Source organism: Solanum tuberosum, unplaced genomic scaffold (assembly GCF_000226075.1).
Source record: "Solanum tuberosum cultivar DM 1-3 516 R44 unplaced genomic scaffold, SolTub_3.0 scf00584, whole genome shotgun sequence".
In the NCBI taxonomy this organism is placed as follows: domain Eukaryota; kingdom Viridiplantae; phylum Streptophyta; class Magnoliopsida; order Solanales; family Solanaceae; genus Solanum; species Solanum tuberosum.
Window position 1 is genome coordinate 141079 of NW_006239504.1, and position 17850 is coordinate 158928.

The 17850-nt window shown below is 31.8% G+C and overlaps 2 protein-coding genes across 2 annotated transcripts in view; both read right to left on the bottom strand.

Annotated features, from left to right (window-relative positions):
• Positions 1 to 17850, bottom strand: part of LOC102582957 (putative late blight resistance protein homolog R1A-3) — a 54952-nt gene that overhangs the window by 17916 nt on the left and 19186 nt on the right. Inside the window, exon 2 of the mRNA XM_015304641.1 lies at positions 14735 to 14825. Coding sequence (XP_015160127.1) covers positions 14735 to 14794 — 60 coding nt within the window. The 5' untranslated portion in view covers positions 14795 to 14825. The remainder of the gene's footprint in view (positions 1 to 14734; positions 14826 to 17850) is intronic.
• Positions 17157 to 17844, bottom strand: LOC107058661 (putative late blight resistance protein homolog R1A-3). Its single transcript, XM_015304643.1, has one exon. The coding sequence runs from the start codon at positions 17764 to 17766 to the stop codon at positions 17233 to 17235; it is 534 nt and encodes a 177-aa protein (XP_015160129.1). The 5' UTR covers positions 17767 to 17844; the 3' UTR covers positions 17157 to 17232.

The following is a 17850-nucleotide window of genomic DNA, read 5'->3' on the forward strand; positions in this document are numbered from 1 at the left end:
TATTTTGTGTTTCTAGTTTTATTTTGTTAGGATGTTGCGGGGACTGTCCCAACATCCATCTCAGTATGTTAGAGGCTTCATAGACAGTCAGTCAGTTAGAATTGAGTCTCTCAGCTATGTATATATGTAAATATTCTATTTTGAGACTCGAGTTGCCTTTTTGGCCAGATATGTATCATCTAAGTTGTTTATGTCTTTGCATGGCATTGAGTTATTCTGTTGAGTAGGTTTCCGCTGAGTTAAGAAAGCCAGGCCAAGGGTTCGCTTGGGGCCAAAAATGGTCTTCGAGTGCCGGTCCCGCCCAGGGTGTAGGCTCAGGGCGTGACATATAGTCAGACATATAAAAAGCCACATTTCTACCATGCTATATGTTATTCTACATAGGCACCTAACATACCGATCATGAGTTGTTTGCTTCCTCTATTGTAACTTTTATGGTTCCCTTTTTATACTCATATGTATATGACTAGTCCTTCCAACAAACTGATAAGATTTGTGTGCAGGAGAAGATCATAGTAAGAAAATCACAAAAAAATATCTGTCAGTCAACTGACATTGGGACACATGCATTCATTCTCAACTGACGTGGCACACTTCGTGACTCCACTTAAGTGAGGCACGTGGGAGATGTTTGGAGGTCACGTAGGCCAAAAAGGTGTACAAAATTACAAAAAAAAATAAGTTCAGGGGGGGTAAGTAGGACCTTAGTTTAGTTAAGGTGTGTCTCTGGGATTTCGGTCATAGTCTAGGAGGGTAATAATGCCTTATCCTAATATTAATAGCTGAAAGGATGAGCTAAGTAAAACTTCACTAAATTAATACTCGACAAATTAATAATCTCTCTAAGATAATATTTTTCTCTGGTCCCGACTTGGGCTAATGGAAAAATTACTTATTTTGATAAATTATAAATTAATAATTATTTAAAAGTATAAATATATCTAAGACAAGTTAGTGAAATATGATTTTACTGTGTATTGTTTTTTGTTTAACTCTAAATCTAGTTGAAGTTCATCTCTACATTTTTCTTAATGCATTCAAAAGTTTCAGTGTTGTCTTTTCAAACTGCACCATAAAATTGTGAAAATTTCTAGATGCGATAAGTGTTTTCCTTACGCGTAAATGGTTCCAAAGGTATTGTATCATCTTCAACTTCATTATTAACATGTATCATTTTCACCTGGGTAATTCAATAGGTTATTGATGTCCATTTTACTGGGGTAACCGAAAACATTAATTATGACCTCAAGTTCATCAATGACATTTTCACGAGTGGGTTCATTCAAATTCTTTGAGATTTCATCCTCCGAACAAATTTTGCAATGTCGAAAATAATTTACTTTTGTCTCTTGCTGAACAATTGTCGTCCAAGCCGAGATTGCAAACTTTATAGCATCCAAAACATTAATCTTTTCTAGATTAGTTTGTCCCACTTTATAGCCTTTTAATATCCTACAATAAAATCTGTTGCGTCTTACTATCGCAATATTACAAGGTTGAACCTCAAATCACTCTTTAAATTAATAAATATTAATTTATCGATTAAATAATATCTCTATAAAATAATAATATTTCATAGTCCCAACTATATTAATTTAGTGAGATTTTATTTATATTGTACTATATGGCTTGTTTACCCAGAGTAACAATTGAATTTGTACAGTGTCGTCTAACAAATAATGATACTAACTCATTATATGAAAGGAATGTTCAATAATAATGAGCAAACCAAAGTAAATCAACTAGTTGTTTACTGTAATGTGGCCTTTTGTTTGATCGAAGAAAGTTATTTTATCTTTCTTTTGTGAAAGATTTGGAAGTCATAAATGTAAAAATTTGGCAGTCATAATTGTCAAAGATTTGACAACTATATATTTGTCAAAGATTTGAAAGTCATCATATTTGATATATTCACATTGAGATATTGAATATTTTGTATCATCCAAAGACATCATCCATGACCTCAACAAGCCTACTTTTTTCTCTATAAATAGGGAACTTAGACATTAGTTGAAATACACCTTGAATCATATGAAAATATTTCATTGCTTTCTTTCTTTGTCTTTCCATTAACAGTAATTTTGTTAGAGAGTTAGTGTTGGGAAACACTTGTGTGAACCCTTTCTTTGGAGTGATCTAGTGAGGTTATTCTCTTTGGGTATTTGGGATTAATTAGAGTATTTACTCTAATTTTATACTCTATTTTGTACTCTTGTTGATATAGTGAAATTGCTCCATCCACTTGTGGATTAGGTCACACCGATCGAACCACGTTAAATTTGTGTCTTCTTTAATTATTTTACTTTTGTTATTATCAACTTACTATTGTCTTTGTTATTGTCATTATAACATTGTTTGGCTAAATTTCATACTACCCGAATTCTCGATCCTACCACTTTCATTATAACCAAACTAGTAAAATTCATGCGCCTCGCTCAGGAATTTAATATCACGGAATTCATAAAAAAACATCAAGGTGCGATAAAGTTTTTAAGGTCTTTATGTCCGTACAATGACATACCAAATTTGAATTTTGTCTTCAAGAGATGATAGTATAGATCTTTAAAGAATTTTTTTATTGTACCTTCAACAATTTCAGTAAAGAAAACATGTGTGAATACTCAATTAAAGTGTGTTATTTAATCTGTACTAACAAATACTTATAACAATAACTTTGCAGAAACATAAACAACAAAGTTTGAAATATGTACTCAAAACAGCAATTAATAACATAAGCCTAAATTAATGACTGTAAAAAAATATACCACAATATCTGCAACAATAGAATGAAACAGAAAGAAAAAAATCGAGCTCATTGACTGTACAATGTCCCCTTAAGGAAATTATTTCCCTATAGTTTTCGAGGTTTAAGGGAATAAATCTTGATTCTATCAGGATATAACGATTCTATTCACCAATGTGTTGATACAAAAACAATGGTGTCAATGAGCCACTCAATAGGAGCAAAGTACACAAATATTTAATTGTGCAGAAGAAGAAGAAGTAGTTCAGAATTTTCGTTGTTTTAAAATGAGAGGAAATCCCTGTATTTATAGACAACAAAGGGTAGTGTGAACAAATGGTTATCATGCATTATCAGAAATTGAGGGAGTTCTTAAAAACTCCACTATTAATACATTTTGTAGCATTTTTTCTAACTCCCACAATATAAATCTTTTTGTGGTAGTTTTATTAAGGAGGTTAGAGAATTATCATAAGTTAGAATAATTTGTGGGGATTATCGACCCCTAAAAATTTGTTTTGTTACTTTTCGAATTATATGATATATAAAAATTAATGTTGAAAGTTAATTTCTTTATATACACACACATTCTTCTTTTTCATTTCAATTTGACTGTAATCTTTGATCCTTTATTTTTTTAATCTATTAAGATAAGCTTGATATTTTTTCTACTTTGTTTATCCAATTACACTTAAATATTTTATCTTATATATAGTAGTACTCTAATTTGTATTAAGATATCTTATAAAGTTATATTCATTAATATTTATTTTTACTTAAATTTTAACTTTAATTGAGCTTTTTTTAATACTAAAGTCAAATTAATTAATTAGTTACTTGTTAATAAACATTAAAAAGAAAAAGCTTGTTATGTGCATAAAAAATAAATAATAATTATTTTTCCCTCCAAACTATTAAAATAGACTTAAAACCAAAATTTCCCACTAATTCCCTTAAATTTTCAAACCAACCAAATAACTACCCCATTCCCACCCCTTCCCACGTTACACAACCACACCCAAATCCCATATCATTTTCCCTCTTAACTTGTTACTTTTATGTCACCCTCTCCTCTTTCCCTTTATATCTAGTTCTTTTTTTTACTTCATTTTCAGGTAATTTTTTAGGTGAGTGTGAATTTTAATTTTTTGCTAATTATTTTTTCTCTTGTAGCTAGGTTATGCACAATGAAATAGATGGTAAATAATTTTTTTCATATAAATATTGATCTTAAGTTTTTAAAAGTAAATATTGCTTTTCGTAAGGTGAGTTTGATGATCCACATTAGAATTTTATAGTATTATTTAATTTGTATTTTACAAGTTGTTAAACCTAATGAATTAGTGCCTTTACATATTTCAGGATTTTTTTAAATTCTCAGCACATCGTAAAGTTATTTATAGCCGACCTTTAATTGATTTCAGGTAAGCCTCAATTTTATTTTTGTTAATTTAGTTAATTATCACGTAATAATTTTATTCTTGATTGGATTTGACTAATTGCAAATGAACGGATAACTTTGCATATGAGATTGTGATCAATATAAGTATAACTTAAAAATATGTATTTTTCCATTCCGTACTCCTAGCTTTTGTTTTCGTAGAAATAATCATGAAATCATTGTTATTCACAATAGTGTGTATGAGAGAACAATAACTTTCTCTCATCCATAATTTTATAATTTTTTCAAACCAAGAATTTGCTTTTATTGGAATGAACTAAACTTTGATTTTTTTTTCAAGACTTACAAAATTATTTATGTAGCAATATATGTTTATCTAATTACATATAGTTTTTTTTTAGTGTTTCAGCTTGATGCGGGGATTGAGCTTACTTCACCTTGGATAAGAGATTGAGTGACAACAACCTAAATCACCAAACAAATGCTATAATTTTTTAATAGTTATTTGTTGTGAATTTCTTATGATTTAAAATGTAATGTTGAAGCTATTATACACAAGTTTGTATTTCTTTTAGGGAAAAAGGACAAATATACCCCCGAACAATCGAAAATGGTATACAAATACCCTTCGTTATACTATTGAGACACTAGAGCCCCTGCCGTCCAAAAAGTGGAACATTTATGCCCTTCACTCTAACGGACGGACACATGTCGCCATCCTATGCATCTACCCTTATTATTCACCAAATTGTAAACCCACGACCCGAATTAAAAAGACCCACCCAAATAATATACCCAAACTAACCAAAATACCCCCAAATTCTTTCTACCCACTCCAAAGCGGTGAATACATGCCTTGATCCTCTGTTTTATTCTTCAAAAATCTCACGCAATTTTGCCGACTACTCATTTTATTTCCTCAAAAAAACCTAAAAACACAATTGCAAGGAAGGGTAAACATTTGATTTTGAATTCAAGTTCAAACATGAAGATGGGTGAAGAAGAAGAAGATATACAGGGGCGAATCTCGTGATGGAGTGGGATAGCAACTTAGATTTGAGTGGAGAAGAAGAAGATGACGTGATTGTACAAGAAGTTGAGGACGAATTAGAGGATGGGGAGAAGCTAAGGTTTTAGAGAGCTAAACAATTTTAGCAGCCATGGCTTTTCTATCTAGGCTTCAAAGTTTAAACAATAAAATTTCACTCAAAAATCTCATTCACCGCCATCTCCTCCGCCCCGTCGCTGCCGCCGCCGATGAAGATGATTTTATCGGAATCTGTCCGAAAAAAATCTCACTCGCCCAATGCGTGTAACAAATGTGCCGTCGGCACATGACTATTCTTATGGAATAGTTTTCTGGTGCACCGGCGCAACAATACTAATATTTCCAGAAAACTTCACACACATCATTCTCACCTCATACGCTCATCACTTTCAGCTCCGACGGACCACACATCCCATACTTGTACAGTTGTTACCGGAAATCAAAGGACTTTGATGATGTGTATAGAAGCTGCGATGATTCAGATGAGGATGACGATGACTATGGCCGTCGTGGTAGCGGTCGTAGTGGTGGCCCGTAGCTGCGCTTATGCCGTGTGAAATTTGGATTCAAGCATCACTTTACTTTTGCTTTGATAATCAATGAAATTGTTTGGTTCACTTAAAAAGGGGGGGAGGTTAGTGGGTTATTTGGGTGGGTTTTTTTTTTTAATTCGGGTGGGGTTTTTTTGTGGGTATAAAATTTGGTGAATAATAAGGGTAGATGCATAGGATGACGACACGTGTCCTTCTGTTAGAGTGAAGGGTATAAATGTTCCACTTTTTGGACGGCAAGGGCTCTAGTGTCTCAATAGTATAACGAAGGGTATTCGTATACCATTTTTGATAGTTCGGGGGTATATTTGTCCTTTTTCCCTTTCTTTTATTTCACATGAGTTTGAACTTGTGAAACTTATAAATATAAATTTGTTTTAATGAAATTTGATTTGCATGAAGTGTGTTATTTAATAAAATTATTTTTTTATATTATTTTGAAGGCTTAATGTAAATCAAATTTCATTTTTATTATTTATATAATAATAATTTTGTAAGACTCCACAAATCAAATTATGTTAATATTGATCTTATATCACAAAAGTTTTAAATCCACAAAAATAAAAACTTAAAATACTGGGATCATATTGTGAAGGTTTTAAACCGACACAAATTGATACTAGAAAAACTCCACAAATTTATTAGTGATTTTGTGGGGGGCATCGTGGAGGTTTACTAAAACCGCTACAACTATACTCGTGGCAAGAGTAATTGTAGCGTTTTTAAAAATCGCCACAATTCAGTTTGTGGGGTCCCTAAAACGCCACAAATTGACAAAATGACCCCCATAAATTGAGTTTTTTTTTGTAGTAACCTTTCATAAAAGTCACAACTTTTCATGAAATGGGAAAACTATTTTTGAAAATAAATAAATTAAAAAGGAATCCTAATTTGCGGTGGTATGATATGATTAGTAAAACAAAATGGACATACATATATTTAGTATGATATTTTACAACACTAGATGTCCATTAGTAGATAATGTGCCTAGTTAAAACCTTATTAGGAAAAAGTGATATTTCTAAACTTCTTTGGTTGCTTGTTATTTTAGTAACCTCATCTGCTAACATTATTTTTTTATGGTATCCACAATTTCTTCTAAGTTGATCTCTGAACATGTATCATTTTCACCTGAGTAATTCAATAGGTTATTGACGTCCATTTTCATGGGGTAACCGAGAACATTAATTATGACCTCAAGTTTGTGAATGACATTTTCACAAGTGGGTTCATTCAAATTCTTTGAGATTTCATCCTCCGAACAAATTTTGCAGTATCGAAAATAATTTACTTTTGTCTCTTGATGAACAATTGTCGTTCAAGCCGGGATTGCAAACTTGATAGCATCCAAAACATTAATCTTTTCTGAATTAGTTTATCTCACTTTATAGCCTTTTAATATCCTACAATAAAATATGTTGCGATAATACATCTTGAAAGCTCTTATTATCCCAATATCACAAGGTTGAACCTCAAAACACTCTTTAAATTAATAAATATTAATTTATCGATTAAATAATATCTCTACAAAATAATAATATTTCATAGTCCCAACTATATTAATTTAGTAAGGTTTAATTTAAATTGTAATATATGGCTTGTTAACCCAGAGTAACAATTGAATTTGTATAGTGTCGTCAAACAAATAATGATACTAACTCACTATGTGAAAGCAATGTTCAATAATAATGAGCAAACCAAAGTAACTCAATATATATTTAGTATGATATTTTACAACACTGGATGTCCATTAGTAGATAATGTGCCTAGTTAAAACCTCACTAGAAAAAGCCCATGGGAAAAAAGTGATCTCTCTGAACTGCTTTGGTTGTTTGTTATTTTAGTAAGCTTGTCTGCTAAGGTAACTCAATATATATTTAGTATGATATTTTACAACACTGGATGTCCATTAGTAGATAATGTGCCTAGTTAAAACCTCACTAGAAAAAGCCCATGGGAAAAAAGTGATCTCTCTGAACTGCTTTGGTTGTTTGTTATTTTAGTAAGCTTGTCTGCTAAGGTAACTCAATATATATTTAGTATGATATTTTACAACACTGGATGTCCATTAGTAGATAATGTGCCTAGTTAAAACCTCACTAGAAAAAGCCCATGGGAAAAAAGTGATCTCTCTGAACTGCTTTGGTTGTTTGTTATTTTAGTAAGCTTGTCTGCTAAGGTAACTCAATATATATTTAGTATGATATTTTACAACACTGGATGTCCATTAGTAGATAATGTGCCTAGTTAAAACCTTATTAGGAAAAAGTGATATTTCTAAACTTCTTTGGTTGCTTGTTATTTTAGTAACCTCATCTGCTAACATTATTTTTTTATGGTATCCACAATTTCTTCTAAGTTGATCTCTGAACATGTATCATTTTCACCTGAGTAATTCAATAGGTTATTGACGTCCATTTTCATGGGGTAACCGAGAACATTAATTATGACCTCAAGTTTGTGAATGACATTTTCACAAGTGGGTTCATTCAAATTCTTTGAGATTTCATCCTCCGAACAAATTTTGCAGTATCGAAAATAATTTACTTTTGTCTCTTGATGAACAATTGTCGTTCAAGCCGGGATTGCAAACTTGATAGCATCCAAAACATTAATCTTTTCTGAATTAGTTTATCTCACTTTATAGCCTTTTAATATCCTACAATAAAATATGTTGCGATAATACATCTTGAAAGCTCTTATTATCCCAATATCACAAGGTTGAACCTCAAAACACTCTTTAAATTAATAAATATTAATTTATCGATTAAATAATATCTCTACAAAATAATAATATTTCATAGTCCCAACTATATTAATTTAGTAAGGTTTAATTTAAATTGTAATATATGGCTTGTTAACCCAGAGTAACAATTGAATTTGTATAGTGTCGTCAAACAAATAATGATACTAACTCACTATGTGAAAGCAATGTTCAATAATAATGAGCAAACCAAAGTAACTCAATATATATTTAGTATGATATTTTACAACACTGGATGTCCATTAGTAGATAATGTGCCTAGTTAAAACCTCACTAGAAAAAGCCCATGGGAAAAAAGTGATCTCTCTGAACTGCTTTGGTTGTTTGTTATTTTAGTAAGCTTGTCTGCTAAGGTAACTCAATATATATTTAGTATGATATTTTACAACACTGGATGTCCATTAGTAGATAATGTGCCTAGTTAAAACCTCACTAGAAAAAGCCCATGGGAAAAAAGTGATCTCTCTGAACTGCTTTGGTTGTTTGTTATTTTAGTAAGCTTGTCTGCTAAGGTAACTCAATATATATTTAGTATGATATTTTACAACACTGGATGTCCATTAGTAGATAATGTGCCTAGTTAAAACCTCACTAGAAAAAGCCCATGGGAAAAAAGTGATCTCTCTGAACTGCTTTGGTTGTTTGTTATTTTAGTAAGCTTGTCTGCTAAGGTAACTCAATATATATTTAGTATGATATTTTACAACACTGGATGTCCATTAGTAGATAATGTGCCTAGTTAAAACCTTATTAGGAAAAAGTGATATTTCTAAACTTCTTTGGTTGCTTGTTATTTTAGTAACCTCATCTGCTAACATTATTTTTTTATGGTATCCACAATTTCTTCTAAGTTGATCTCTGAACATGTATCATTTTCACCTGAGTAATTCAATAGGTTATTGACGTCCATTTTCATGGGGTAACCGAGAACATTAATTATGACCTCAAGTTTGTGAATGACATTTTCACAAGTGGGTTCATTCAAATTCTTTGAGATTTCATCCTCCGAACAAATTTTGCAGTATCGAAAATAATTTACTTTTGTCTCTTGATGAACAATTGTCGTTCAAGCCGGGATTGCAAACTTGATAGCATCCAAAACATTAATCTTTTCTGAATTAGTTTATCTCACTTTATAGCCTTTTAATATCCTACAATAAAATATGTTGCGATAATACATCTTGAAAGCTCTTATTATCCCAATATCACAAGGTTGAACCTCAAAACACTCTTTAAATTAATAAATATTAATTTATCGATTAAATAATATCTCTACAAAATAATAATATTTCATAGTCCCAACTATATTAATTTAGTAAGGTTTAATTTAAATTGTAATATATGGCTTGTTAACCCAGAGTAACAATTGAATTTGTATAGTGTCGTCAAACAAATAATGATACTAACTCACTATGTGAAAGCAATGTTCAATAATAATGAGCAAACCAAAGTAACTCAATATATATTTAGTATGATATTTTACAACACTGGATGTCCATTAGTAGATAATGTGCCTAGTTAAAACCTCACTAGAAAAAGCCCATGGGAAAAAAGTGATCTCTCTGAACTGCTTTGGTTGTTTGTTATTTTAGTAAGCTTGTCTGCTAAGGTAACTCAATATATATTTAGTATGATATTTTACAACACTGGATGTCCATTAGTAGATAATGTGCCTAGTTAAAACCTCACTAGAAAAAGCCCATGGGAAAAAAGTGATCTCTCTGAACTGCTTTGGTTGTTTGTTATTTTAGTAAGCTTGTCTGCTAAGGTAACTCAATATATATTTAGTATGATATTTTACAACACTGGATGTCCATTAGTAGATAATGTGCCTAGTTAAAACCTCACTAGAAAAAGCCCATGGGAAAAAAGTGATCTCTCTGAACTGCTTTGGTTGTTTGTTATTTTAGTAAGCTTGTCTGCTAAGGTAACTCAATATATATTTAGTATGATATTTTACAACACTGGATGTCCATTAGTAGATAATGTGCCTAGTTAAAACCTTATTAGGAAAAAGTGATATTTCTAAACTTCTTTGGTTGCTTGTTATTTTAGTAACCTCATCTGCTAACATTATTTTTTTATGGTATCCACAATTTCTTCTAAGTTGATCTCTGAACATGTATCATTTTCACCTGAGTAATTCAATAGGTTATTGACGTCCATTTTCATGGGGTAACCGAGAACATTAATTATGACCTCAAGTTTGTGAATGACATTTTCACAAGTGGGTTCATTCAAATTCTTTGAGATTTCATCCTCCGAACAAATTTTGCAGTATCGAAAATAATTTACTTTTGTCTCTTGATGAACAATTGTCGTTCAAGCCGGGATTGCAAACTTGATAGCATCCAAAACATTAATCTTTTCTGAATTAGTTTATCTCACTTTATAGCCTTTTAATATCCTACAATAAAATATGTTGCGATAATACATCTTGAAAGCTCTTATTATCCCAATATCACAAGGTTGAACCTCAAAACACTCTTTAAATTAATAAATATTAATTTATCGATTAAATAATATCTCTACAAAATAATAATATTTCATAGTCCCAACTATATTAATTTAGTAAGGTTTAATTTAAATTGTAATATATGGCTTGTTAACCCAGAGTAACAATTGAATTTGTATAGTGTCGTCAAACAAATAATGATACTAACTCACTATGTGAAAGCAATGTTCAATAATAATGAGCAAACCAAAGTAACTCAATATATATTTAGTATGATATTTTACAACACTGGATGTCCATTAGTAGATAATGTGCCTAGTTAAAACCTCACTAGAAAAAGCCCATGGGAAAAAAGTGATCTCTCTGAACTGCTTTGGTTGTTTGTTATTTTAGTAAGCTTGTCTGCTAAGGTAACTCAATATATATTTAGTATGATATTTTACAACACTGGATGTCCATTAGTAGATAATGTGCCTAGTTAAAACCTCACTAGAAAAAGCCCATGGGAAAAAAGTGATCTCTCTGAACTGCTTTGGTTGTTTGTTATTTTAGTAAGCTTGTCTGCTAAGGTAACTCAATATATATTTAGTATGATATTTTACAACACTGGATGTCCATTAGTAGATAATGTGCCTAGTTAAAACCTCACTAGAAAAAGCCCATGGGAAAAAAGTGATCTCTCTGAACTGCTTTGGTTGTTTGTTATTTTAGTAAGCTTGTCTGCTAAGGTAACTCAATATATATTTAGTATGATATTTTACAACACTGGATGTCCATTAGTAGATAATGTGCCTAGTTAAAACCTTATTAGGAAAAAGTGATATTTCTAAACTTCTTTGGTTGCTTGTTATTTTAGTAACCTCATCTGCTAACATTATTTTTTTATGGTATCCACAATTTCTTCTAAGTTGATCTCTGAACATGTATCATTTTCACCTGAGTAATTCAATAGGTTATTGACGTCCATTTTCATGGGGTAACCGAGAACATTAATTATGACCTCAAGTTTGTGAATGACATTTTCACAAGTGGGTTCATTCAAATTCTTTGAGATTTCATCCTCCGAACAAATTTTGCAGTATCGAAAATAATTTACTTTTGTCTCTTGATGAACAATTGTCGTTCAAGCCGGGATTGCAAACTTGATAGCATCCAAAACATTAATCTTTTCTGAATTAGTTTATCTCACTTTATAGCCTTTTAATATCCTACAATAAAATATGTTGCGATAATACATCTTGAAAGCTCTTATTATCCCAATATCACAAGGTTGAACCTCAAAACACTCTTTAAATTAATAAATATTAATTTATCGATTAAATAATATCTCTACAAAATAATAATATTTCATAGTCCCAACTATATTAATTTAGTAAGGTTTAATTTAAATTGTAATATATGGCTTGTTAACCCAGAGTAACAATTGAATTTGTATAGTGTCGTCAAACAAATAATGATACTAACTCACTATGTGAAAGCAATGTTCAATAATAATGAGCAAACCAAAGTAACTCAATATATATTTAGTATGATATTTTACAACACTGGATGTCCATTAGTAGATAATGTGCCTAGTTAAAACCTCACTAGAAAAAGCCCATGGGAAAAAAGTGATCTCTCTGAACTGCTTTGGTTGTTTGTTATTTTAGTAAGCTTGTCTGCTAAGGTAACTCAATATATATTTAGTATGATATTTTACAACACTGGATGTCCATTAGTAGATAATGTGCCTAGTTAAAACCTCACTAGAAAAAGCCCATGGGAAAAAAGTGATCTCTCTGAACTGCTTTGGTTGTTTGTTATTTTAGTAAGCTTGTCTGCTAAGGTAACTCAATATATATTTAGTATGATATTTTACAACACTGGATGTCCATTAGTAGATAATGTGCCTAGTTAAAACCTCACTAGAAAAAGCCCATGGGAAAAAAGTGATCTCTCTGAACTGCTTTGGTTGTTTGTTATTTTAGTAAGCTTGTCTGCTAAGGTAACTCAATATATATTTAGTATGATATTTTACAACACTGGATGTCCATTAGTAGATAATGTGCCTAGTTAAAACCTTATTAGGAAAAAGTGATATTTCTAAACTTCTTTGGTTGCTTGTTATTTTAGTAACCTCATCTGCTAACATTATTTTTTTATGGTATCCACAATTTCTTCTAAGTTGATCTCTGAACATGTATCATTTTCACCTGAGTAATTCAATAGGTTATTGACGTCCATTTTCATGGGGTAACCGAGAACATTAATTATGACCTCAAGTTTGTGAATGACATTTTCACAAGTGGGTTCATTCAAATTCTTTGAGATTTCATCCTCCGAACAAATTTTGCAGTATCGAAAATAATTTACTTTTGTCTCTTGATGAACAATTGTCGTTCAAGCCGGGATTGCAAACTTGATAGCATCCAAAACATTAATCTTTTCTGAATTAGTTTATCTCACTTTATAGCCTTTTAATATCCTACAATAAAATATGTTGCGATAATACATCTTGAAAGCTCTTATTATCCCAATATCACAAGGTTGAACCTCAAAACACTCTTTAAATTAATAAATATTAATTTATCGATTAAATAATATCTCTACAAAATAATAATATTTCATAGTCCCAACTATATTAATTTAGTAAGGTTTAATTTAAATTGTAATATATGGCTTGTTAACCCAGAGTAACAATTGAATTTGTATAGTGTCGTCAAACAAATAATGATACTAACTCACTATGTGAAAGCAATGTTCAATAATAATGAGCAAACCAAAGTAACTCAATATATATTTAGTATGATATTTTACAACACTGGATGTCCATTAGTAGATAATGTGCCTAGTTAAAACCTCACTAGAAAAAGCCCATGGGAAAAAAAATGAAGCGTCCAACTTCTGCTGAACTAGATGTTTTCAAATTTGTAAAACAAATGTGCATCACATCCAGTTCAATTAGAAAAATCTTCAAGAATAGATGAACTAGCTTGAAGACTTGAGAGTCTTCACTAATAGTTTCATCCCAAAGGAAGAGTCCAACTCTCTCAGCCATAGGTTGAAACTGAGGTAAGACATATTCAACAATCTTGTGCTCAATGCAACCATTCACTATCAACCCATGGAAATCTCTCATGTTGCCACACACATTCTGAAGAATCTCATATGGATAAACCTTTTCAGCAAGAAACTTGGATAGATGATGGAGATTCAGAAGGAGGAAGTTCAACTGCTCCTCAGTAATGATGGCACTTGATTTAGAACGCTGACATGAGCCGATACAATCATCCATATGATTGGCGAGGCTAAGAAGTGTATGATTCATGTAGTTGTATTTACACCCGATGTTGTTGTCAACATCATCCAAAATTGATCGAAGCAGATCTTTAACCTCTCTTTTTGCAGCATTCATTGTATCTTAAAATCTCTCCAAATTGAAATAAGAAAGCTGGACGTAAATACAAATAAATGCTAGCACAAATTTCAGATTTTCAATTTGATCGGCCATGTTAGCAGCTATTTGAGCTTTTTCATTCTTTAACCTATCCATGAAATTTAGAACATTGACAACATCCTTGCGAAGAGCAGAAAATGGCATCCGCCATAAGACCAAATGTCATATCAAAATTTCAAAGCAACAGACAGTTGGCTAATTAAATATCATCATGATGTTAAATTACTCTACTGCAAATTAAAGTTAGGATACCACGCCCTTACAGTCTATACATGATAGATAGAATCATGGAATCATGACAAAGGGAACGGTTCATTATATTTTGTATGACATACCGATGAGTTGTTTGCTTCCTCTTCCTCTCTTACTGTTTCATTATATTTTGCTTTTTCCATGATTGTATTTTTCCTTTCAAGTTCTCAAGACCTGATGCATATCAGGAAACAATATTGTATTTATAGTCAGTTGTAATAAACATAGTTGGATGGACTCGAAATAATCATGAAGAGACATTTAAAGGACGAATATTAAATTTGTAATTAACAATATGCAAAAATACAATTCCACCAAAAGTGAGAGTTAATAACTTTGGTGTTCACTCAACTATCAACTCTTTTCACAGAAAGTCACTCAGCTTTCATTTTCAATTCAAAAGTCACTCAACTATGAAAAGATAAAGAGGGGAGGTGGGTGGGTGGGGGAATTATATCATTATTACTAGTTCAGATAAGAAAAGAGAACAATTGATCATTGCTCTAATCAGTTTTGAAATATGTTTTAATATATAAATGGTAATAGTTCAAGTAGAAAAAAAGAAATTAAAAAAATGACAATTCAGGTGTATTTTTTGATCATTTAACTTTAAAATTTACATCATATATTAAAGGGAAAAGAAACTCAAATATACAAATTTTGAAAAAAGTTATCCGCCATTATGGATTAACAAAAAATCCATTCGATTCGTAAAATTATTTTGTCCACATGGTGAATGATGATTCAATCACGTCATTATTATTATTATTATTTAAAAAATAAAATTATAAACTCACCCAGATTATAAATGCCCAATGAATCCTTTAAAGATAAATGCCAAAGAGGAAAGTTTTGGGTAATAGTAAATTATAAGTTGCTAGTGTAATTTGATTCATAAATGTACTAATACTAGCTTTGTAATAATAATTGGACTATAAGAGATAGACAACGAATGAAATGGGATTTTCAAGTAAATTAAAAAATGTTGAAAATGAGAAAGAAGAAAAAGAGCACAAAACAACACATGCTCATCTACTCAAATTTTACATAATATTCACAAATAGATCAGTTGAGACTTTCATCAAACACACTTATACACATATTCCAAGATTGGTGTCAATTTCCGCCTGACCGATTCGATCAAATAGGGCTAATTCAATGGAATTCATAACCCTTTCAATCTTCTCCTTATTTCCTTGGTCGGGCAGGAAAGTTCTCACTTCTAGGAAGAGCCACATCAGGAAGGATGGTTGCTGAAATCAAAATCAAATAAAAATATGATAGCGGAATGGGTTAGAGCTATGTTCAGCTAGGTAAATCCGCGCAAACAAAAACCGTTTCTGATTAGGGATGATAATCGTAATGGTACCATAAGTAGGGACTCAAAGAAGATTGTAAACGACTGAATTAATCAGAACAACACATTATTTTGGTTTCTAAGCAGACACTGGCTTAGGCCTCGGCGTTACTCCAGTGTGTCTTCTGTTGTTTAACAGTTATTTTCTCATTTACAGTTAACTGCAACAATAACTATATTCTAACATAGTTTTTTTTCCCATCTGTTTTGTTAAAAGTGAATCCACAATGTCAAATTTGTATATCAGAAGCACTAAAGAATTAGCCACAAATGTATAGAACAAATAACTTGAAGAGTAAACATATGATATGCAAATAACTTGAAAGAACAAATCTTGGAACACAAAATGAAGAAAAAGGGAAGAAGTAATAAATTCATCTCTACTCACATATTTTCTTAGCGTACATGCATGGACCTGAAACTTGTCTTCTCCTGTCATATCTTCATTCAACTCTGATAATTCTTAATGAATAAATATCTCCAAAACTAGGCGGTAAATCTCACAATTCTGTAGATATAGTCAGACATATAAAATGTCATTTTCGATATATTGATCAAATGGCGCTTACAAAACATTATCCCCAAAAAAGGAGAAGAAGAGTAGTTTATAAGATAAAGAAGAAAGCAAAACCTATAACCATAAAGGTCAGGGGCAGATGTATATTGTCGAGACATAATATAAGGCCATGTATATTTCAAATATATTTCTCAAACAATGATATTTCTACTTAGTTTCAGTTGACACTTTCATCAAACACATTGTAGAAGAATCAGAACTCCAAAAGAATGGAGAAGAACCTGTTCACTTCAATAACGGGATATTCTTCCGGCCAACGACTTGAAGCTCATCTCCTCCCCTCATATCTTCAGCATGTTCCTTAATCTTCATTGCGGAATCTTTAAGTTGAGGGCTCTCTACAAGTTTGATAATTTTGAGTGACCAAATATACTCAAAACTAGGTGGAATCTCCTCAAGCTTATGACATCTCTCCAGTTCTAATTTCTCAAGCGCAGGAAAGGATTCCTCTCCAACCTCCCACTTGGAAAGAGTCACTTGATACAACTTCAAAAATTTGAGATTCTTAAAGGTGTCTTCCTCCCCCATGTTCCATTCTTCCCCATGGATGATTGTACGATAAAGGCACAACTTTTCAAGGTTGGGGATTCTCGCTATTGTTGATAGTGAATCAGATGTCAGAGGAAAGTCATACAGCTGCAAACGTTTCAAACTAAAAGGGAAGTGAAATCCCATGGCCGATTTATGGCTGCAGAGGACCCACTTTCATTTGTGTTTGAACTTTCAAAACCTACAGAGAGTTCTTCTAGTTCAGTTAGGCAATCCACTTTCGGGAACCAAAATTGCTCTGTTGAATAATCCCATGATTCCTTGAGTTCAAATGAAAGCACTTGAAGATTGGGAAGCCTTTTGAAAATATCCTCTGTATCTTTCCAATAGGAAAGCACGAGTTTATGTAATACTGTCAAGTTCTCTAACTTTGTGTCCTCTGCTATCAGTATTGATTCATCTGCATCCATATCAAAGAAAGAACAATTACTCACATACAGCCCTCGCAACTTTACAAGATCCCAAATTCTCGGTAATAGTATCAAGGTTGATTCTTCATTAACCACACACAAGATTTCTAGATTCCAGAGGTTTGAGAAAGACGAAGGCAGAGATTTAACTTCTGTCCCAATGCTTAAGTACCTCAAATGATTTAACATGCATATTTCATTCAGCAAAGAATCTTTCACCATAATAAAAGAGGGATTCAGGTTTAACCATCTAAGATGCCTCAAGTGTTTTAGGTGAAATGTATCAGAAAGATGGTCGTCCAGCTT

What these genes read in the sequence shown, in the direction of transcription:
- LOC107058661 (XM_015304643.1), bottom strand. Translation starts at nt 17,766, where the DNA reads ATGGTGAAAGATTCTTTGCTGAATGAAATATGCATGTTAAATCATTTG.